The sequence below is a fragment of the Gobius niger genome (assembly GCF_951799975.1).
Source record: "Gobius niger genome assembly, chromosome: 15".
Taxonomy (NCBI): domain Eukaryota; kingdom Metazoa; phylum Chordata; class Actinopteri; order Gobiiformes; family Gobiidae; genus Gobius; species Gobius niger.
In genome coordinates, this window is record NC_136866.1 from 15,425,770 (window position 1) to 15,449,952 (window position 24,183).

Here is a 24,183-nt window from a genome sequence, read left to right on the forward strand (position 1 = left end):
AAATGTAAAAAAAAAAAAAAAAAAAAAGGTTAGGATCAGTTTTGAAGGCTGTAGTTTTTCATTGCATTGTTGCTCTCCAGTCGAGAAGCTTTTACATTTCGGTAAAGCCGGAGAACTGGAGAAAATGCACTCGGTTAAAGCGGGGGGTAAGAGGTTAACACATTTGGATTTAGAGAATTAAAGGATATGAATACAGAAACTAACCAATAGTTCATGTGGCAAATAATCGATTGCCGCCTTTTTTGACTATTGTTATTGTCGTGCTAGAAGATAATCGCAAAATCCATTAGACAACCAGTGCCAGTAACTTTACCGGGAGTGGGTACGTCTCAAATCAAATCAAAATCAAATTCACTTTCTTTATCCGTTTGGAACTTCATTTGCAGGAGAAGTGCCAGTACGGGCCCGATAAAGACAGTACATCCACAGACATACAACACAATCAACATGTGTAATAATAAATACATTAAAAAACAATATAGTGGGCCTTTGATAGACCAAGGTCTACACAGTCATTTATTCAGCAGGCGGCTGGAGGTAGGGAGGAAAGTGGAGGTCGCTCTCTTTGTCCCCAGAGGGAGGGACCTGAACCTGGACCCGGACAGCAACAGGGCGCAGTGAGAGTGTAGAGTGTGTGAGGAGTCTGTGGAGATCTGGGTTCCTTTCCTCAGAACTCTCGAGTCATAGATGCTGCTGAGTGACTCCTGCTCCTGACGTCTCCATGGAGATGTGACTAAAGTCCGCAGTATTTAAGATTTCAGTAGGTTAGTTCCTCATCCAAATCCATTCTTTGATTACCCACTGCAACAGAATAGCATTTTCTGTGTCGAGCTCCTCATTAGCTGCATGTTTTGTATTGATGACAACAGTATAGTCCAAAATGTTACACAGTGTGCCTTTAAATACTAACTTTATGTCTCACTCAATATGAAGCGGAATATTTAATAATTGCCCAATCCCCATTATGTCAATTTCAGTGATTTTTTTAACCCATAGGCAAATATCGTGATAATATCGTTAATCGCAATTATTTTGGCCAAGATGATCGTGACCCCAAATGTCATTATCGTCCCATCCCTAGTCTGGAGTAATGACGGTGATAGATCTGCGGTCCCGTTTGTGCTGTGCTCCGGTCTGCTGGTTCATAGTATTGACCATGTACCCAGCCTTCCCGGTGGATATCAAGCAACTCCTTCAACATGGCATTTTGCAGAGTCATCGCCGCTTTGACCCATTTCTCACTGTAAAGGAAAAAGGGGAGGCAGGGTTGTTTTTTTCTGTTTTTTTCCCAGTTAGTAAGATTAAGATGTGGCCTCATGGTTCAGGGCTGCGTAACAAAGGCCATTGTGTTTTCATTAGTTACATAACAGCAGGATTAGAGGTGCTCTAGGTGTGTTGTACAATAAATGGTATGGGTCGATTGCTTCGGGAGCTTTCACAATCGTTGGTGAAAACATATAAATAAAACATATATAGTTCGCTGGGTGTGTGATATCGGTCGACGGGGTAAGGCTGATTCCCTCCATTTGAGGTTTTTTTTTGCCATAAAATAAAGTGATAACCCACAAAATCAGCTGTACGCTTTATGTGAAATGTAGGAGTATAGAAATTGTATGCATCAAAATTGTTGTTGTAGCTGGGATAAATATAGATCAAATAAATTTAATAAAACAACAAGAGTGCAACGAGTTATTCATTAATATAACGATGCCATTTAAATCTAGTCCGGGCTGTTTTCCTGTTTCATAATCCATTCTGACGTGTAGTTTGCAGTGTATGCAGACGGCTTTAAGGATATTTACAAGCTTAACTGGGTCCATTCTTACATAAACATAACTTGTTTTAAGGCCACAATGTTCAACCCGTGGCTCTATAGGCTTATAGTTGTAAGCTCTCACAAAATGTTCCCCATTTTGTCAAAAGTGTAAGGGTTTTAACTGGTATATAGGACAAAATGGTTATGCAACATTAATACAGGTGATGACTGACGCATTATGAAGAAAACGAGGTAATGCATATGAATGAATAGTAACTGTTTGTTTCTTTATAGTCTTTTATATCATTGTATGATCTACCCCTTGAGCAGTGATGTCCCTCCTCTGGGGTCAGGATCAACATTACATTTATAATGTTCTTGATTATCTTCTATTATCTAACTACTAGTAAATTACTTAAACACTTCATTTTACACGACCCTTGATACATTGCTTCTAACAAATATGTACGGTGTAACTCCGCCATGTAACAATGTGTAATAACTTGTAGCTTGTAGTGGAATAATGTGTGTGTGTTTGGAGGTACATGATGTAATAAGACATGGTCTGGAGTTTAGGGTCTTATGTCTATAAATGTTGATTTTTCTTTAAACTGCAGCAGTTTTCCAGGCTGGGACAGGGTGTTGGGGTTGCTGATAAAATAAAATAATGGTCACTGAGAGAAAGAAAGGTTGTGAAGCAGCGGTTCCTAAAGTGGGGGTCGCGGGACACTGAAATGGGGGTCACAAGATGACTGAATAAAATGGGTTTTTTTTTAATTGAAAACAGCATGTCCTAAATATCAAAATACAGTATCCCTACTAACATTAATAATTTAAATGATTATAAATGTGAATTACATTTTACTGAAAGGGGTCCCGAGTCATTGGTTGAGTGATTTTGGGGGTCAAATTTGAGCGAATTAGCTTTTTGTATATTCACTTAAACAGCATTGAATTGCCTTTTTCCATGTCCATAGCTTTTACTTCAGATGTCCTTCCTGACAGAAGTGCCCGTCTTTATTTTAACTAAAGACTACACAGATTTCTTTGTAAATGCCTTTTTTGTACAAATACATCAGATTCCCTTCCTGTCACTACTCATTTATCCCAGCTTGTCGGTGGCACAAAGGCTGCCCGGACCAAGACGCTTGTTCTATGGATTGAGATCACATTATAAACAGCTTCACCTTTTATTTTTTTTAGGGAAAACATTTGCATCAATGGCTTAGAGCGAGCTGCTTAACCAATGAGGCGGGCTCACACTCCGCAAGACGTCCAGATTACAGCGTCAGCGGTGCTACTCTATACGAGCTCAAGTGTTATTGCAGTGAAGCAGTCACTCTCCAAACATTTAGACAGTTTCCTCACATCCTAGTCGCCTCATTCAACTACCCAGGCGTGGCTCCCTCCCTGTCCCTGATGTGGCCCGCAGGAGCTCACGGATATGTCCGGGTGGTGTCGCAGACGCAGGACGCCGCTTAAGGAACAGCTTTTGTGCACTTAAAACGATGATGCTCGAGTCACTTTGAAGGAAATCTTGCACACTTGGAGATTTTACATTTGGCCGGACTCAAGCTGACTAAGGCACTTGGAACTCTTGGACACTGCCATTTCTCATGGGTGTCATCCGGGACAATTTACTTTTATAGCTGCGGAGGCATAAACTGAGCTAATATTTAAGGAGCAAGGATGTATAAATTTGCTAACTGGAATCAGGTTTGGCTAAGTAGATGATTTACTTCATTGCATAAGACTGTAATGCTCATAACAGCTTGCCACATTGATGCCAAAATCTTACATTTGTGTTGCTGCAATTTTTCTTTACGTTTTTCATACCTTTATTCCTCTTTGTGGCATTTTACATTATGATCTGAGGTGTAGATTTGCATACTAATTTGATGCAAAAGGACTGAACTGGCTTGTTTTCCAGATTATTTACATTATCATTTGACCTAAACATAGGGTGATACGGCCATGGAAGAACCAAGCCCTATTCTGACATTTTTCCGACAATTTCCCGAGGTTTTGAATGCTGACATCATCGAGGAAAGCACATACTGGGGTGACGTGAAGAAAAGAGACTTATTTCCTGTGATTTTGCCTTATCCTGAGAAAACCATCAAATACAACTGGCCTTTAAAAACAGATGAGCTTTTAGACCAGAAAGAGAAGGACGTCGATGAAGCTGAAGATTGCAGTGTTGAAGAATTGACCAACGCGTTGAACGAGAGCGATAGTAATGGTGGAAAAGGCCAGTTAGTTCAAGTTCAATGTCAAGACACCGAGACTGGTCGTGTGGAAGATGGAGATAACGCCATGAGAGAGGTCGCTCCCCACGATGAGAATTCAAACTTTATCAATCAAAGGGATGGTGTGAGAATGGTGTGGGAAGAAAAGCATGAACTGGAGATGCAAGAGGAGTTTGAACCATCATTTGAAGAAGAAGGAATCCAAAATGCATCCCAAGATTTGGCCACACAGCCGCCCATAAGTCCAGTCTCAAACTTTCACATCCAGTCTTTAGGCTGTTCGAGTCAACCTCCACCAGGGTCCACCGTGACGAGAGCTACTTTTTCTCCATCCGCTTCTCCGACTGACAAGCAACCCCAGCTCCCAGCCCTGTTCAGCGGCCTAAGAGTTCTCCGGAAAGGCGTAGTCGGGCCCGATCACGACACCGTGTCCCAGTTCAAACCAATACCGCAAGGTGGCACATCGCAAGGGACATTTCTGGATCAAATATCGCAGCTTTTGAACCGCGAGAAGCAAGAAGAAGAGGGTGCAGAAGAGGAGTGGTGTCAGAATGAGTTCAGTGATAGTTTGAAGAAGGAGGAAGGGGCAGTGGTTGAGAACAGCAGGTCCAGCGCCGACGCCGTGTTTGATGCGTTCAAGGCGTTTTTTACACCCAAACCTCTGAAGAAAGATCCCTCGGAGAAGGTGGACCTGGACGCAGTGAGGAAGAAGATAAGGAACGAGAGAGATCTGCTGAGGAGCGCTTTGGAGAAAACAGAGGAGGAGGCGTCTGATGGCAAAGTATGACCAAAAAAACCCCATCACATTCAGTAATCATGTTGAGAATGTAACTGCTAGTTTACAATGATACTACAACGGCAGATACTTTTATTACTAAGCTTACATCTCTAAATGGTTATGCTGTTGCCTGTGCTGCAAGTCTCTAAATACATACTTCCACAGTTTTTTGTGTAAAGTAAACTAGTAGTTGGGAGTGGTTTGAGGCTGTTTAGAAAAAAACATTATGTAACTGCATGTTTGTTTCACTTTGGTTTCATTATTAGAAACAATACCTGTATGGTATCAAAAAGAAAAAGCTGAGGTCCTATTGGTATCGAAAAAAAGTGCACTGAAAGCAGGTACGGGAAAACAAGGTGGTTATTGCAGCTGAAATAAATGATAAAATAACTGCAAGCTATCACCAATTTTAGTTCCCTGGGCTGGTTAGGAGAGAAACTGTTCAGCATTAACATTATTATTATTACCTTTTTATTTTTTAGGCTGAGAGTCCCACTGATGCAGAGGACCGAACCCCGGGTCGTCTCCAAGCAGTATGGCCTCCGCTCCAAGAAGAGGAGAAGGTTGGACTGAAGTACACAGAAGCAGGTGCATTCATTTGTATTTTATTCATATCACTATGGTATTAGTGTGATACTGAAAGTGTTCAAATTATTATTGTCATCATTTTAAGATCTACACTCCATACAGTGAAAGGAATACTATTTCTTATTAATTAATGTTGAGGTTTTTTTTTTACCATTTAACCATCAGACAGTCACATAATATAAGAGAAACAATTACAAGATGTATGAAAATGCTCTAAACCCACCTTACAGTATGTAAATGCACTGAATTTTCTGAAGGCAGGAAATAGACCGTGGCAGAAATGTTATATGGCTGACTGTCAGCAGGATCTAAATTCTCCTGAGTGATGATAGCGGGACACATGACAGCAGTTACAGTACTGTTTGCTCACTGTAATCATGTGCCGGTTGTAATATCAAACTAAAGCTAAGATAAACAGCACTCAACCCTGTGTGTTCTCTGTGGATAAACTACAGCCCGGAAAATGCAAACATAAGGCGGCTATATTTTTTGGACAAACGTGGTTGTGGTCATGCAATCATTATTAAAATAAAATAAGATAAATACTTTGATTTCATAATGAATGAATTTGAGATGATTGAGAAGATTGCACCACACTATTCATCTCTAAAAATACCATGATTTCCAGTGCTTGTGTGCCACTACTTCCTGGATTCCCATTTCAAACAGATTTCTCAAATAAGGGGGAAAAGCAGTGGAAATCATCTTAAGTGTAGAAATGTAGTTATTGATTTAAATCTTAAATATGCTGGGTGTTCATTTATCCCACAACAACAGTTTAGCCAACAAATCAGCCTTCTCCATGGAGGAGTTCAGAGCTTGTCCTATGAGGAGGTAAATATTTGTAGTTCCTCAATATCTATACAGCATTCATTCTCTGTGACTGAGCTGCATGCAGAGCCTGGGAGTGTAGCGCCCTCTTGTGGTATATTTTAAACATTCCTTCTATGTCCTTTCAGAGCACCAAGCCTCACTTCTACAGCTGAAGAGAGAGTGCCAAAAGGATCTGGAGAAGATACAGGTACTTCACAATAACTGAATCTGTTCTAAAAGCTTTCAGTCCAATACAATAAAACAACATCAAAGATGTTATTCACCTATCCTGATCGGAGGGCACGCAACAAGGATAACTTGTGGAGTGAATGCTCGAGTGGGTTTGTACAGTATGGAAGCGATAATAAAAAATAACAATAGAAAAAGGGTTTATAAGTGAACTGCACAGAAAACTGAAAAACATTTTCACCTTGACATTAGAAAACATGTTGAACAATTCAATCGGGGCCCTCAACCAATAATCCAAAGTCACAATTTTGATGCCACTTAAAAAAACAGTTTCTATCACTAATGAGGCAAAGAGCGACATCGCACGCATGACACTTCCATGGAGTGGACTGCTCCTTTCGGAGTGTGTTCCTGCAGTAGATACAGCCTTTCCTTCCATAGGACGCACGTTTGCTCTTCTCAGTCTGATTGCTTACAGGCACTGGTAAGTGTTGTTCTGGGGCCTTGGACGGCGGGGTTGAAACAGTCACTCCACACAGCTGAGCAGTGAGCTCCTGCACGAATCCCCTGTGTGTCATTGGGTTCTGCTTTTTCTCTCGGCATAACTCCTTGTGTAGAAGGTATGCATTAGTGGCTGCAATGTCTAAAATATGGAAAAAGAGTGTCCGGTACCAGTTACTTGTTTTCTGGTGAATTGTGTGGTACTGTATGAGCTGATCTGAAAAGTCAAAACATTTCATGTGTTTATTGTACTCAATGACAGGGGTTGGGCACGTAACAGCAGTAGTTCCCCAGTTCTCATCATTATGTTTGCTGTGTTGCATTGTTGTTTCTCCTGAGAAGGCTGGGTGAATGGTGGAGCAGATTGACACTTCTCGTGAGTCGATCCACTTCACAAACACCAGTGGACCTTCCCTGATCCACCGGATGGTGCCTCTGGGGTCCTTTTTGGTCAGAGCATTATTTTGTGTCTGGGGACAGTCTTTTCGGTTTCCTTTGAATAGACCACATGCCCCAATGTTCATATCATGCAGGTCCTTGAACAGCCGTGGGCTGGTGTAGAAGTTGTCCACATATAAGTGGTAACCATGGCCCAGGTATGAAGGGTTTAAAAGTGACATAACCGTGTCATACTGCAGTCCACGGTTAGATGAAAGCTGAGAGTCTCCAGCGTAAATAGAAAAGTCCACTGTATATCCATTGTCACTGTCTGACAGCACAAAGAGCTGGAACTCCTTATTTGTTGCCTTTGCCTTTATATGTGCCTTTGTTGCAACCATCTTCTTCTCAATGGAGAGGCTTCTCTGTGGGTGGTAGTGCATTTTGCATGCGCTTGTTATGATGTCCAGGAGAGGCCTTAGACTGAGGAGTGGATCACATTGGGGCGCTCCTTTCTTTTTGTCATTGCTCGGGTCGTCATATGAGTCTCTCATGTCAATGTTCCAGTATATTGTCCGGTAACGTTCCCTAGCCATCACTTTGGGAGGAAAAACTTGACTGAATATGGTGTTTTGTTTCCAGTAGTCTTTTATTTCAGACAGCTTTACTAAACAAAAGTAAAACGTGAGCCCAAGAAATTTGTACATGTCAGTTTCCTGCACTGGAATCCAGTTGTATTTCCTTCCCTTGGCAATATTTTGGACAGCCTGCTTGTTTATGCTGTTGCACAGAATAGATATTGCACCATAGTCAACAAAAAGTGAGAAGAGATCCAGTGGGGTGTAAGTACCATTTGGGTCCAGTTGGTGCCCTGGTTTTCTCTTTGGTGTAAATTTTTGGAGCTTGGGGGCAGTATCGAGGTCGTCTATGCCGTTCCACCTGGTGCTTTGAGCACAGAGTCTGCGGCGTGGTGGAGAGCCATTCTCAGATCCGCTCCTCATTCGCTTTCTTGGAGTGGTCCTTCGCCTGGGACCAGAGGTGGTGTCAGTAGTCAGCAGGAAGGTGTTTTTTTTCTGAGAAGTGGGGGCAGGTGATACATCAGCTTGTGAAGATGGTAGCACAGTCGACGAAGATGAAGAAGATAAGCTGTCCTCAGGACCACTTCTGTAAAAAAAAATATGACAAAGAGAAATAGCGTTATAAAACAAGAAAAAACAATGCATGGCGTAGGGATTAGCACAGTCTAAAATCAAATGTTATGAGTTAAATCAGCCTTTTGTGTTGCAGAATATATTAATTCCTTACCCCCTAAGAACTATACATTAAATAATAAGAGCTAGCAGCCTGTGTAAAGCAACAGCTCGTGCATAACACAACAGCGGCTGCATATCCGGTTTGAACAGCCCACTTAAAGATATTGCATGTTCTATTCTGCATAGATTTCCAGTGGTTACCAAAGTGGGGTCCGGGGCCCCTAAAGGCACTACTGGGGGGGCCTCAAAAGCTGTTAACAAATTAAGTACATTAATAAAAGAATTATTTTGAAAGGAACAGTACTTTATTTGCTATTTAAAAAAAAAGGCATGACGCTAAAAGGGAAGCAATGCCTGGATGCGTCAGCTGTTGTCTGCCACTCACCAAAACACTCGCCGAAAATCCCGGAAGCAAACGTATATAGCGATGTTATTAGTAGAGAACCCTCCATCCCCACCGCGTAATCTACTTTCCCACGAGAAATCCAACAAGATACATCCGCAAACAAACTCCGTAAACTGCTGTGCCATAATTGTTTAATAAAAAAAACACAAAACAAAATAGTTTAGGCTGGTCTCAGGCTAAGTCTCAGGGCGTCCACAACCCCAGAAAGTTTTGCAACCAATGAACGGAGGAGAACGATCACTTAAGTATTCTAAACTTTTGAACGGAATATCGATCAGTTTTATATGAATTCACTGAAAAGGGTATTTGTTGTTATTACTCGTCATCTGGGTCCAGGGGCTCCAGATAATAGTCGTCTTCATCTGTGGTAAAGCTTTGAAAATCGGACTGGGAATCCAGGACACTTCCATCATCGTCGTCGTCATATGGATCATCTGGAGGCGAGGTTTGGTCCATTGTAAAGTTTGGATCTGTGCCTTTAAAGTGAACACTCAGTCTGATCTGAAACGAAACATACAGCCGATTCAAGAGAGTTTAACACATGTCTAGCCGCTGTTGCTGTTTACTACCGCTCTCTCATACACTACTGCGGAATGCACCGTTTAAAATAGCATTACTGCCATCTACTGGTCTGGAGGACGAGTCAGGAAACAAGCTCGATAATAACAACCTCATGACCAACAACACACAATTTTGATTAGAATATTTATCTGAAACTTACCAAATTGAAATGTCATTTAGTATTTTTGCAGTATTTTGAAGCCTTTGTTTTGGTCCCAGTGTAGATTGCCAACATTCTTCATAAAAGTAGAAGACCCCCCTAAATGTTAAGGAAAACTTTGCACTATTTCAGTCACTTACGCACAAGGAAAAACACATAGGCCATGTTTTTCCTCTTAGAACTATGACATAGCATTCTAAAAAAAGAACTCAAAGGAAGTGAAGTGAAAAAACTGAACCCATTAGCATATGATGATAATAATATCTCAAGAATTACAAAAGACAAAAGCACATATAGAAAGCACACATCTTTGTTTTATTTTAACATTACAGGAGACATGAGCTGGAGTCTAAAAATGTTGTATAAAAAAAAAGAAATGTTCTAACTACAGCCTATTAAAATGTTTACTCATCACCACCATCATTTTTACCACCATCATCATCATCATCAACAACTAGTTTCTTGTTGCCCTTTTGATGCCACATATGAAAACAGTTTCTATCTCAAATGAGACAAAGAGCAACATCACATGCCTCACATTTCCAGGGAGTCGACTGTCGCTCTTTTGTTTGTTTGTTTTTATTTTGCAGTAGACACATTTTTTCCTCACATAGGATGCATGCTTGCTTACATCGAATTGGGGGGGTTACCACCACTGGCAAGGGTTTCACACGTAGGCCTGTCACGATTACAAATTTGAAGTTCGATATGTTGAGGCAGGAAAGTATCGCGATAAACGATATTATTTTTTTGTGATCAACTTTTTATTCGAATTTTTTTTCTTTAAGTTTGGTAGTGTATACATTGTCCCTCGCTCCAAGACCTAGACCCTCCCAAACCCCAAGCCACCCCCACCCATGAGTCCCAAGCCACACCAAAAAAAAAAGAGAAAAAAGAAAAAAAATAGGGGGTGAAATGCTAATAAATTTACAGATAATAAATATCGAGCCCAAAAATATATTGTTTATCTGTTATTTATTGAATGATAAGTCGATATAGTAATTACACAATTAATTGACAGCCCTGTTCACACGGGTTTTGGGGAGTGATCCTGGCAAAAAGTATACAGTCGCTCCACACAGCTGAGCTGTCAGCTCCTCCATGAATCCCCTGTGTGTGTCATTATATTCTGCTTTTTCTCTCTTGGCGCAACTCCTTGTGTAGAAGGTATGCATTGGTGGCTGCAATGTCTAAAAAATGGAAAAAAGAGGGCCCGGTACCAGCGCTGTGTGGTAAACTGAGACTCTCCAGTGTAAATAGAAAAGTCCACTGTATATCCATTGTCGTGACGTGAGCCCAATAAATGTGTACATCTCATCTTCTTTACCTGGTCTCCATTTGTACCTCTTTCCCTTGGTAATGTTTTTGCCAGCCTGCTTGTTTGTGTTGTTGCAAAGAGTGGTTATAGTAATTCAGTCTACAAAAAGTGAAGAGAGATCCAATGGTGTCCTGGCTTTATTTTGGTGTAAACCTTTTATTTAGGGGGGGGAGTGTCGGGGTCGTCTTCTCCATTCCATCTGTCGTTTTGGGTAAAGAGTTTGCAGCCTTGCTGGAGGTCTGCTCTCGGGTCCGCTCCTGCTTCGCTTTCTTGCAGTTTTCCCTCACCTCGGGGCAGAGGTGGTGCGGGGAGTGGGTGGTCTTTTCAGAGTGGTGGCAGAGGTGGGAGAGGATGGGGCCATTAAGGGGGCAGGTTCATCAGAGCTGGGCTGTGAAGACACCAGCTCGAAGACGAGAGAGCTAAAGCACTTTCCTCTAGCTCAAGTTCTGTAACACAAATGAAACAGAAAGATGTTAGAAAACGACTACAGAGGCGAAACTGGCTTCAAAAGATTGAACACCAATAATATATATATATAGTTATTATTGAGTCACTAGTGGATATTTAAATAGGCTATAACACACTGCATCAGAAGAAAAGATTATTAAATGCTAACTAACCACTAGAGCAATATCCCCCAAACTAAAGGACTGTAAGGTTGAGTCCACACATTCTATCATCCTCATTGTAAAGGTGTGCAGGGGCCGGTGTACCTACTGCTCTGGAGGGGACCAGGTTTTGACTGACAAGAAAATATCAAGAAATTGAGAATTGTATTATTTAAGTTTTTTAATGACGATTTTTTATGACGTGTTTTTTGAACTGGGTCCTGGATCAAAGTAGTGTCAATTACTTTGATCAATAATTTAGTTAGTTCAGGGCTAATAGAAAAGACTTCAGGGGTGCTGAACCTTTTGGGGCCATTAGAGTCAGATATCTACCTGTGGATTCTTACTTTTAGGCTCAGATAGAATTTAATACAGGGACCCGAAGTTTTCCCTCTCCATTTTTGTTACAATGCACTTTAATGTTGAGGATCTCTATTTGTCCGTCTGTTCTGGAGCCATCGCTGTTTTAGCCGCAGGTGTTGGGTTATTAAAATTCACTAAAATGATAAAAAGCTATTTAAGTATATACTTTTGAAATATCAAAAGTAAGGCTGAAACAACTCATCAACAACTAATCAAATATTGAAATAGTTGGCGACTTTGGAAGTCGAATCAGTCACAATCTTAATCAATCAACACAAACTTAGCCCAAATACTATTGCCAAAATACTAACTGTCTGGGAGAGCCCCACATACAGTATAGTTGTACAGGGTCCTGTGATCTTCTGGCATCATATTCAGATATGACCATAAAATTGGATATATTCACTGTCCATCACAACGTTCTAAGATATTGAGAGAGAGGACAGGATTGTATGGTTGAATGTGCCTTGTAACTGCCAGAATGAATGTGAATCTGTTGGCTTGATTTATGGCTCTGAAATGACTGCAGCGCAAAGGTGGCTTAAAACAGAAACTGACACATTATTTATTGGTTTGCCTTTGCAGGAGGACTATGTGGAGCAGCTGAGCAGGCTGAGGGAGGAGAGCGATGACCGCGTGGCCCGATTACAGTTCACCATCATTGAACTGCAGTCCCGTCTCTCCCAGTCCGAATACCGCCGCCAAAGCGAAGTCCGCGACGCTTCAGTCTCTACCGGAGACGACTCGCACAAAACGTTCCGAAGCGTTTGCATCCAGACGGACCGTGAGACATTTGTAAAGACGTGTGTCAGTGAGGATGGAGGATTCAGACAGCAGACAGTTGAGCATAAAAAGTTAGATATTGACTCGATTAGCAGAAACCTGTCTGATCTGAAAGATGATGGGGAATTTCAAAGCCATATTGGTCTAACTGAGCCCATTTCAGTACCGCCACCACCTCCAGTCCCACCGCCACCTCCCCCTTTGCCTCTGTCAGGGCCAGGCTCAGGTCTACTGCCCCCTCCCCCTCCTCTGCCTGGCGGGTGTGGGGTCACGTCAATGGACAAAGCGCCCAGAAAGTCGGCCGTAGAACCATCACGCCCAATGAAGCCGCTGTACTGGACCAGGATTCAGATACAGGAGAGCGGGTAAGAAACTGCCATTATATCAGATGTTATAGCTGTGGGTCATTTGTAGAGCTTGTACAACTAATGCCTCATAAGATCATTTGAAAATCCTCTTTTGAATACACTCAACATGATAATACTGAATATTATTACGCTGTCAATAATTTAGAAATCAGAAATGTCTGAGAAGTATTGGATTTAATTTGCAAAGACTGCAATTTTGTGAAGTAGACTTTAAAATATCTTTGGCAAACAAGTTCATGCTCAAATATTGGCGCTCCTGGACAGGCAACATACGTATACCAAAAAGCTTGAAATAAAAATTTTAATGTGGCATTTTCACAATTTTGTGCAGCTATGATCAATTGAATAAAAATTGTGTATGTGCTCATTTTCTCTCCTTTTGTTCTTTTGCAGCAAAGAAACGTTATGGGAGACTTTGGAGGAGCCAAACATTAACACCTGTGATTTTGAAGATCTTTTTGCCAAAACCACCACACAGATTAAACGGAAGCCACTGTCAGAGACATATGGCCAAAAAGCTAAGACCAGAAAGGTACAGTAACACGTCTGAACCCAAAACCTCCAGCGAGATACCCTCTACAGTCCCCCTCTGGCCTTGAGACTCTGGGTGGATCAAATGCCCATCATGAGGTTCTACATAGCAATTCGTCACATGTCCACTAGAGGGGGCAGGCATCGTTGAAACAAGCCCCAAACAATCTTGAATCAGCACTTGTAGAAACCATTCAATTAGGTCATTTCTAAACAAGAACAATCGGCGCACATTATCAAGATTATAATTCCCCATTGTTGCATATTCTGTTGTGCCATTACTACTACATTTTAGCGTGAAAAAGCTGCTCTACAAAAATGCTCTCCATCTTCACTGCCAGTGCATTAGGCACATCAGTCATGTTTGCTTTGCTTACCCTTGTTGCTGATGGCTCAGTAATGGGTTTGATGATGTCTTGTCACCACGGTAACTGTGGCTATTATGGTGGTGATGGTTGCTTTGTTGACAGATCGTGAAGCTGCTGGACGGGAAGCGCTCTCAGGCCGTGGGCATCCTCATCTCCAGCCTGCACCTGGACATGAAGGACATACAGCACGGTGAGGCCAACACAGACATTATACTAGCCTCGGTATGAGATGAAAGTGTTCAAACAAGCACCCGCCCTCTAATGAGCTTAAAGTAAAAGTATTTGACACAGATTTAAAAGTAGAAGGGACGTAAGGGTTTAATTTGTAACTTCAAATAAGACTCAGCTTGACAAAATAATCCAGTTCCTATCTTTTCCACAGCTGTACTGACGGTGGATAACTCAGTGGTGGATCTGGACACCATTGAAGCTCTTTATGAAAATGTACGCAACAAAATAGTCTGTAAAGTCTCATTGCAAATTTCTGTTCCATTCTCCTCGTCTAAATACATTTGGCTTTTTTGTTAGAGGGCACAACCAGATGAACTTGAAAGAATTGAGAAACATTACGAGATGTCAAACGAGGAGGAAATTAAACTGCTGGACAAGCCTGAACAGTACGTGTCTTAGACTCTGTAGATGTGCAAAGATTGTCATTTCAGCCAATCTAATTTGTGCATGCTTGTCCAGGTTCCTCTTTGAGTTGTCCCAGATCCCGGACTTTGCAGGTAGAGCCAGCTGCATCATCTTCCAGTCTACGTTTCTGGACGGTATCGTCTCCATACAGCGCAAGCTACGTGTGGTCTCATCGGTTTGTGAGGTGTGGAATCGCTTATAAATACTAAATGCCACGCTCGCTCGGACTTTAGAGAGTCTTTTGGTTTGCCTGTCAGGTCTTGCTGAAGAGTGCCAGCGTGAAGGAGATTATGGGTCTGGTGTTGGCGCTGGGGAACCACATGAACGGAGGCAGCAGGACCAGAGGACAGGCTGACGGATTTGGACTGGAAATCCTCCCCAGGCTCAAAGATGTTAAAAGCAGGGTAAGAGATTGATATTTTCTCAACCACGACACCAATATGGATTAAAGTGGTCGGGACTTTTGTTTTGATGGAGTTTGCTTTCCTCAACATTTACATTTTTGTTTTCATTTCAAGGATAATCGCATCAATCTCGGGGACTACATGGTGTCATACTATCTGCACAATGTGGACAAGGTATACTTTTCTCATTTTACATCGTTAGTAATGAGCCACCCTGCAGTTGAAATTAGGTTTTAACTCAACACAGTATAACAACATGAACAAGGCTAAAACATTTACTTCAATTACACAGAAGAATAAGCCCTGCAGAGCTGTTTTAAAGTCTATTCTCTGAGCAACAGGAAGCCACTCTAGAGAAATTGTACAAAAAAAACAAATATGCGGTTTGACCTTCCAGAACGCGGGGACGGACAAGAGCGTGTTCCCTCTCCCGGAACCTCAGGACCTCTTCCTGGCAGCTCAGGTCAAGTTCGAGGAGCTCCACAGGGACCTGACGCAGTTCTCTCGAGACCTCACACGTACGTTGTCACCCCTGGTTCAAAACTGTTTTCCACCAGACGAGCCTCTGCTTGTGGTTACTTAGTTGTTTTCTTGTTGGTAAACCTCAGTCGGCCCCTGTGTAACTCAATCTGCGGGGCTCCAGACTTTCATTCGTGTCTGGGATAGTTTTGCACCAGACACCACTGGTTTCCTCTATGTGGTCGCAGTTATCAAGGCAGAATTTATTCTTACACTGTGCATTTTAGACCGAATAAGACACCGAAGCAGTTGTTACCCTGAGATTTTAGGATGATAGTGAGAAAACAAGCTAGTCATAGTTTTAGTCGTCATGAACTTCTTTCGGTCTAATTTAGGCAGAAAAATGATGACTTTGACTGAAATTCTGATGAAACATTTGAGTGAACAAAGTGAGCATGGCTGCTTGTGTGTTTGTGTGTCGCTGTCGGAGTCTGGCAGCAGGCTCTTGCTGATAGGCTGTTCTGGCGCCTGAGCTCCAGCCCTAATCCTGCCTCCATCAGATCTGCCCCATACATCGCCCCGGCTCTGCGCTTCTGTCGCCAGCCCGAAAAGAGAGACCACAACTTCCATTTGTGTAATCACGGCCCATCAGTCGGCGCCTGTGTAACCTGCGCTGTATCTCCGTGTGGCTCCACTGTGGCCTGGTAGATAGCTTTGTGTAGCTCTCAACAGACGGCTCTATCAGACTGTGGGAAGCAAAGCAGCGTGTGATCTGGAGGAGATTTCCCTTTTGTTCAGTCCGATCCACCCGTACGCTCGGTCTCTCACTCTCTCTGTGTTTTCCGACAGACAGTTTGGTTTATGTAGTCAGCCGTGCTGAAAACAGATGAAATATTAAAGCACTGTTACCTGATCTGCCATGAAAGCTTTAAAATGAGTGTGTATTCTGCTGTCATGTTATAATGACGATCTTCTACACTTGCCTATAACAATTTTTCATCTCAGACGTCAATTTAGTTGCATAAACAGTCAATGTTTACCAAGTTCCAATATTCGAAACAATGACGATTCCCTACATTCCTATTAAAGTCACCTGATTAGCATTAACGCTATACATCAAAGCCAAAATGTGATCAATAATATGTGTATGGGAAAATAAATAAATAAATAAAAACCAGAATAAGATAATTAATTCTACTAATGGGTTTAAAACCATATGGGGCAGAGCAGAGTGGTCATTTGGCTGCGGAATATTGAAAAAAACAATATGTGATACAGATGTGCAATATAGCAATAATATTATTGCAATATTTACTAAACCGCCTCACCGCGATGTGCTCCATTCAGTTTAAACCATAAGTAATTTGTTTTTCAGCAATATAACAAGAGTAAAACACTGAATCAGGACCAAAGTGAGGCTAAAATAAAAGTAAATTTGGAACATTAGAACTAACTGTCCCTGAGCAGGACACTCATTATCTAGTATAATGTGACTGGTTGTATTTGATTGTGCAGATAGTTTACTGTTGGTAAGAATTCCCAACAGAATAAAAGTTTACAAATGTTTTCAAGGTTACAACACACTGTATTTTGAAGTTTTTCATTTGAAATTACCGCTTCAATGACTGCTTTGACCTGCTTCTTTTTAGTGAATTACCCTCTTCAGTGGAATATAAACTAACCCTTAGAGCCACAAAGGCCAGACTAAAGATCCCACGACCCGCTATACAGGGCACAAAGGTAGAAGCAACCGCCATAGTTTAGACAATTCCCCGAAAGAAAACAGTATTCTTTTTGTAATCTTATCTGCAGATGTAGATGGAGTATGGGGCATGGGGGCTGCCGGGGCTGGAGTGGCGGGTGGGGTAGGGCTCTGTTATGGCTGCCTCTGTGTAGACTGGCTCCTCTGATCCGCAGATGGGACACAGACTGGAGGAGAGGACTGAGGACTATGAGGCTGGAGCTGTAGTCTCCATCTTAGGATCAGTCTGAGAGAAAGAGAGGAAGTTACTGAGATAAACACAGCGACAGGTGAAGCTGGCACCAAGCAGTACTCGGAACAAGGATTCTAGAGAAACTGGGTTTTGAATGGCTGCCCAGTAAAAACAGGTTTCCCTAGATTGAGGCACTCTCATTTCCAATCAATGCCAAACATGCACAACAGGCTACTCCTCCAGCGAAGTGCTCCTGATCGAGGTTGCAAGATATGGAGACGGGTCTCACAGCTACTGACAGGTTTAAAGCTTACAATCTTTTGGTATGCTACTCTGTACTACAAACCTGTTAAACAAAGTCAAAATAAGAGATCATGTTATTTATTTATTTTGCAATAAAGCTGATTTGCCATGTTGAAGCTTGCCACCATCGAATATGGAGTGAATAATAACCATAGTAACAACCAGTGGAATCCATTTTGTTTAGACTGAATAGTGAATAGCTCCTTACAGGTTTTGCAGTGAGGAAATAGTACATCATTTCCGCGGGATTGTATTGCCTGCTGCGGCCTAGACACAATATCAATACAATGTGCCGTACTACAGTTTTTTCTTCTGTTTGTGATGTTTGTATAGAATGTGAGAAAGACATCCAGAGGGTCTGCAGCAACTCCCCAGAGGAGCGCCTCCAGCCCTTTAAGGACAAGATGGAGGCTTTTGTTCTCAGTGGTGAGTGATTCTAACAGTTCATACCCCTCTCTTTTCCTTGAATTGAGCTTGCTTTGATATCTTGTGGGATCAGACGCTCAGATAAAGATCACACTGGACAAACTGGAAGATTATGGAAAAGTAGACAGAAGGAGCTACTCAGTTTTTTGAATCTATGAGCTTGTGTGTAATTAGACTGAGACTGAGTGGTTCCATTTGTAAAGGTCTTAAGGTGGTATGTTTAGGGACAGACTCTCCATAGGAAGTATTGCATCACTAGTCCACATGTACGAACTATGGTGTGCCTTGTGTTTCTGCAGCGAGGAAGGAGCACGGTGAAGCCTCGTATCAGCTGAAGACAGTGGAGAACAGGTGAGACATTTTAAAGATGTGAAAAGAGTGCAGGCACAGAGAGACATGAAAAGTCATAAGGAACGATGACGTTTCTTTCTTTCCTTTAGTTTCCAGGGTTTGGTGGCTTACTTCGGTCTGCGGCCCAAAGCCGGGGACAAGGAGGTGACCGCAAGCTACCTATTCATGCTCTGGTTCGAATTTTGTGCCGATTTCAAAAACAGATGGAAGAGGGAGAGTAAAAACATCTCCAAAGAGAGGTAAGCGCTCGTTGCACAATATGATGAGGCCAGTTCCCGCTTACTATGCCTCATAATAATGTCAAAATAGGATTCATCTGTACAGCCAATATGTGTTTACACCTCAATGTGATGTATTTTTAGCCCTTCATCAGACGGTTAATTGCCAAATAAATGTTAGCTAATAGCTTCAAAAAACACATACTTACGAAAATATGTATATTTTTAAAAACTACTGTCACACAAGTTCACACAAGTGTCCCTTCAGGTTGAAAGAAGCTCAACTCTCAGTGAAGAGGATCACAGCAGAGAAGAAAGTGGAGACCAGGAAGATCAACGCAAACAGCCTGGTAACATAATGCTCTCTGTGACACAGACAACATACACAAGAAACCTTTTAACCTTTATGAATGTGTTTTGACTGAACAGAAACAGCGGCTGCGCCAAAAGGAGGCCCATGCACCCATCTTCGATTTAAAAATGTCTGGATGAAAAGTCTTAAATGATTAAGTCAATGGATCTGTCCTTTGTTGTAGGGGTTTCTTTCACTGGTGATTACTGTATGTTGTGCAATACCTGTGATACTATGTGACAATCAATGTAAATGTTGATATGAAATAAATTATTCAAATAACTTAATTGCAATGTTGCATATGTTTATTATGAAGCGCAGCTCAAAGGTATTATAAATTAAACATGTTATATATCCCACACAGTGGAAACGACACCCTGCACAAAACACTGACCTGCCATAATATTCTGGCTATAGCGAAGAATAAAGAGCAAGACTATAACTGAATAGCAGAGGTCTTTTTATAAGCACATATGTCCGATTTTTATCCATTGATCATGTACGTTTCTTGCCCTAGTCTCACATAAGGCACATTGTAGGAAATGGTTTGACATTTTTACACTAAACATCCAAAAACTATTCCAGTCTGTGTTGTTGTCTTTTTTTTTTAGATAATTGTACTTTCTCATTACATAAACAAAGTACAAACGTCTTTATTCCGTATCAATGGTGGAACACCGGCACTGCTTCACGCGCTGGACCCTCTTTTTCCGCGTGTTGGGCGTCTGTCCGGGGCAGTACAGAGTATAGGTGACGGTGCTGAAGGTTTTGGGTCTGCAGGCGGAGCAGGACTGGAAGGCGCCCCCCTCCTGGTAAACGTGCCTCGGGATGAAAAAGGAGTTGCACTGCCCGTAGCAGAAGCGGTTGACGATGGTGCGGCTCAGGCAGCCCTCCTCGCGGATCGTCTGCTTCAACGGCTGCGTCTTGCACCAGTCCATGCGCAGGTACCGGCGCTCCGTGACGTACAGCGCCTCTTGGCTTGACTCGAGCACCTCTTCCGTGGCCGTGGTGGCAGCTCCGGACGCGCGTGACATCAGTCCAGCGATGGGGGGTTGGAGACAGGCGTCGGAGTCGTTTGGCGAGGTCGGTTTGTTCGGATGTGGCAACGCGCTCTGGAAGGTTACGGCATCTGCGCTTCTTGGTGAGCTTAGGAGAAGAGCCAAGACCACAGCCAGAGTCGCTCTCATCTTCGAAGCTGAAATAGGGGAAATAAAAACGTCATCTTTAGTTGGAGAAACTTTACGCACGACTTTTACGCACGAGCTTGTTTAGCTTTAATTAACATATAACGTTGAGAATGTCACAACAAAATGAAATTGAACATCCCTTGTAACATCCTAGTAGGATTATAGGAATACACGTTTTCATTTACCACTAAATTGCCACTTACCCGTTAAAAAAAATCGACACCACCACGTCTTGTTTCTTCAACGTTGTCCTTTGTTAAATGTTGTGGTTTCTGAATGACAAATCAGGACTTTTTCTAAACTTCATGCTTCCACAAAACACGCCCCTCAGCATCATGGTTTAATCTTCATCTTTCTGGCAAAACAAACACTACACAAACTCCCGATTTCAAATGCAGATATAAGCTTTATTTGACTTCTCAGAACAAAAAAACAGTCAGGAAAGGTTGGTTGGTCTTCTGTACAAGAGTGCTTATTAATATAAAGAATAGTTATGCGAATTTCTACAACAAAATTACATAGCACAACAGAATATACATATTACATTATTTACTTCAAGACACACAGCTGGTTAAAGTACCTCTCCTAATCTAATACACGGCCACCATTGGTTCAATTGTGTTATATTAGACGACCCCTCTTTTTTCAGAGCATTTGCTGCACTTTTACAACAGAACAAATTCATTGGCATTTGGTGCAAGTGAAATGTGGGAAAACACAGTGAGAAATCAAGTTTAATAACATTAGCAAAACATGCTTCCATTTTTTGCAGACTTAATATCTCTGTATAGGAATAAAGATCTGTTGGTATTAAAATGCATGTACCAGAACAGAGACCATGAACTGTATCCAAGTCAATTATTTGTAATAGCATTCAAAACTTATTGTAAGAACTGTGTAAATAAATACAGGTCTTGCAATAAGAAATTCAGGAAATGCTAAAAAATATCCTTATCCTTATTGTAAAGAGTACAGTGTCAAAACAAACACGAATCATAGAGGTGTAACCTATAGGTTGTAGAGTGTATTTTAACTATTGTTTCAGACATTTGGAGCTGTTGTTTTGGGCGAGGCAGTAGGTTCTCCCTCGTCCTCGTCGAAATTTGGGACTGATTTTTTGGCCACTACGTTGTCCAGCCTTTGGCCTTGTAAATACGGGTTGACATTCTGCAAAAAAAAAAAAACGTCTTTATAACCTACCCTTTAGATGACACTGTGGCGTGTCAGCCATAGACTATGAAATACTATACCCTCTTTCTTCTCTTTGGTGCTCCCTTCAGCTTTTGATACAGACGCTCCTTGTTCTGACAGGAAACGAGAAAAACATTTTGGGCCTTTGTTCACGGGTAACATCCAACAAATTGCCTAAATGCTTTTATGTACTGCAGACAGTGAAATGACCGATGCCGTCAGAAGTTGCAGACAAAAGAATGACTCCATGTGTGCTACGAGCATGATTTTCTAATCATAACTTAGTTTGACGAGATAATGACTGTATTCTTTATATATATATATATTTAGGCTCTATGCATCGGTCTGTACTCACCCATTTTGCAAGAGAAGAGTAGTCATGCTCTGGGTCATACAGATGCTGGTGTTTCTGAAACTCTTTGCTGAATTCTGCTGTGTCCGGTGCGTTTTCTAAGCACCCATCTGCAGCTATAAAGGCACAATATTCATGTATATGAAATAAAAGTGAGCATTTTGGTCTGTAAACTGGGGTGTGTTGAAGTACCTGTCTTTCCCAGGGGGCAGGGGTTAGGTGGATCTGGGTATCCGTGGTCATCGTTGAGGTCTTTGGGGACGTTGTCGCCCGTCAGTTCTGCCACGATGTTGGGGATGTTGCCGAAGGGGCCAAGATGCTGAAGGCCCTCGTGAGCACCACCTGGCGGCCACAAGAAGAACGGTCAACCATAATAACCACAACAAGGATAAAATTCAGTAACGCAAGTTTAAATCACGGTGTTCAACATTAAAATTAAACTATTCTAAATACTTAATTTTTTTAATATAGATTTTAAGTCCTCATCTGTCACATCAGAACTTAGTACAGATAATGGCTTAAAAAGTATCTGGTTAGGTCTGCATATGTTTTTTTTTTAAATACATAACAGTGTCTGAGTTATAGTACAGTAAAAAAAAATAAAAAAAAAAGGGAAAAAAAAAAACATTACCCTCCCACATGAAAGTGCAGCATCATTAGGATCATTACCACATTCTAGCCTCTGAAAACAAATCTGCTATTCCCAGCCTGGTGTTTATTGAGCGTTTACCCTGGATGCTCTGGGGGCCCACGATGTTGGTGGCTTGGTGAGCTGGGTACTCGACGCGGGGCCGAGCGATGCCCAGCTGCTCCATGACGCCGTGGAGGAGACGCTGGATGTCGGCCTCTGACACCTGGTCCACCGTCCGGGGGCTACGGGCTGGAGCTCTGTCGGGACACAGGCAGAGGACGACGAGGCCCAGGAGGGAGAGCCGCACCGCCGATGCCATTTCTGTCGTGAAGCCTGCAGGGGGTTAGAAATAAACATGGGGATTGTGGTTCAGCGAATGGAAAAATCCAAACGTTCATATCGACAGGTAGAAAAAAAAAAAAAAGGGAGACAGATGAGACATGAACAAATAAATAAATATGCAGGCTACGACATAAATGTGCTGGTTTATTCAATTATTAGCATAACAATGTGACACAAACTGTATGACAACAACACAGCCATTAGGACAGCTTTCCACAAGACAATTACGAACACTGCCAATCATTCAAGATAAAAACGCGACATCTACCTCTTAGCCTGTCAACTATGAACCAATGTCATGAATAAACGATAAGTGTCTAAATAACAAGTGCGTTGCGCTTACCGTGTCCTCTCGTACTGATGGAGGGACCTGCACCTGCTCTGTCCAAGCAGCAGCATGAAAGTCTTTTACTTCCTGTTACAAAATAAAGCCATATACGTTTTTATTTTTAGTCAGCCATATCTCTTATATCCGAATTGTTTAAACGTAATAGATCGTGAAAATAACGATTTCACCTAAACATGAAGTTTTTAACTGTATTTACAGCTTTAATTCGCAGGGTAAGTGTGTTCTGCATCCTCTGTCATTACATTACATAATCCCTGCAGGATGCGATTCATCACGGCTCAGATCTGGTTGCTATAGCAACCATGGAAACGTCACCGCTGATTGGTTGCTCATTAGTGCAATGACTATATTTTAAAGTTCAGGGGTATAGGCAATGTATAGGCTACTATATACCCCTATACATCCCCCAAAAGGCCTTCCAGTATAGAACCTCACCCTCAAGATGATTTTGAGGATTTATAATAATAATAATAATAATGCATTGGTTTTATATAGCGCTTTTTCTGGACACTCAAAGACGCTGTACATTGCACTATTCGTTCACTCCATACTTGGTGGTGGTAAGCTACTATTGTAGCCACAGCTGCCCTGGGGTAGATTGACAGAAGCGAGGCAACCAGTCTGCGCCATCGGCCCCTCCGACCACCACCAACCACTCACTCACTCACTACATTCGCATGGCTTCCTGGTGTTCCCAAACAGTCTCCCATCAAAGTACCGACCAGGCCCTTCCCTGCTTAGCTTCCAAGGTCTAACGGGATTGGGCAGAGCAAAGGCGGTATGGCCACATTTACACAAATCAGATCAAATGCGTGCCACGTGTTTTCAAATTTTATTAAAAACTCTTATTTATTAAAACGAACATTGTCAGAACAGAACAGACAAACTCAAGTTAAATAACACATAATTATCCACACAATTAAAAATAAACAGTAAAACTGGGCAGCTCCTTCACAGTGATGAGCGTCTTCTCCAGGATCCAAGGTGCAATCTGCCCACTCCAGTGAGCACTGGAGAGCCATCTCTATCCTGTCCTTTGACCTTTTTAGACAGCAGAAGTAAATCCCTTCAAAAGAA

General features: G+C 42.0%; 3 protein-coding genes across 3 annotated transcripts; 1 reads left to right on the plus strand and 2 right to left on the minus strand.

The window, feature by feature from the left end:
* The first annotated feature begins 3,728 nt into the window (after positions 1-3,728).
* Positions 3,729-19,275, plus strand: fmn1 (formin 1). Its single transcript, XM_079572664.1, has 17 exons — positions 3,729-4,786; positions 5,266-5,371; positions 6,331-6,392; positions 12,507-13,069; positions 13,466-13,604; positions 14,074-14,161; positions 14,354-14,415; positions 14,500-14,588; positions 14,662-14,791; positions 14,865-15,011; positions 15,126-15,185; positions 15,409-15,529; positions 18,041-18,133; positions 18,433-18,484; positions 18,574-18,723; positions 18,971-19,052; positions 19,132-19,275. Exons 1-17 carry the CDS (start codon positions 3,731-3,733, stop codon positions 19,192-19,194), a joined length of 3,063 nt encoding a protein of 1,020 aa, XP_079428790.1. The 5' UTR covers positions 3,729-3,730; the 3' UTR covers positions 19,195-19,275.
* Positions 19,276-19,707: 432 nt separating this feature from the next.
* On the minus strand, positions 19,708-20,241 carry grem1a (gremlin 1a, DAN family BMP antagonist; the record flags this gene model as incomplete). The annotated part of the gene is made up of 1 exon (XM_079572584.1): positions 19,708-20,241. The coding sequence occupies one exon, from the start codon at positions 20,239-20,241 to the stop codon at positions 19,708-19,710; it is 534 nt and encodes a 177-aa protein (XP_079428710.1).
* Positions 20,242-21,101: 860 nt separating this feature from the next.
* On the minus strand, positions 21,102-23,170 carry scg5 (secretogranin V). The gene is made up of 6 exons (XM_079572853.1): positions 23,101-23,170; positions 22,515-22,748; positions 21,977-22,126; positions 21,788-21,900; positions 21,492-21,545; positions 21,102-21,408 (listed from the first exon to the last, which is right to left on the minus strand). Exons 2-6 carry the CDS (start codon positions 22,732-22,734, stop codon positions 21,283-21,285), a joined length of 663 nt encoding a protein of 220 aa, XP_079428979.1. The 5' UTR covers positions 22,735-22,748; positions 23,101-23,170; the 3' UTR covers positions 21,102-21,282.
* Between the last annotated feature and the right edge of the window lie 1,013 nt (positions 23,171-24,183).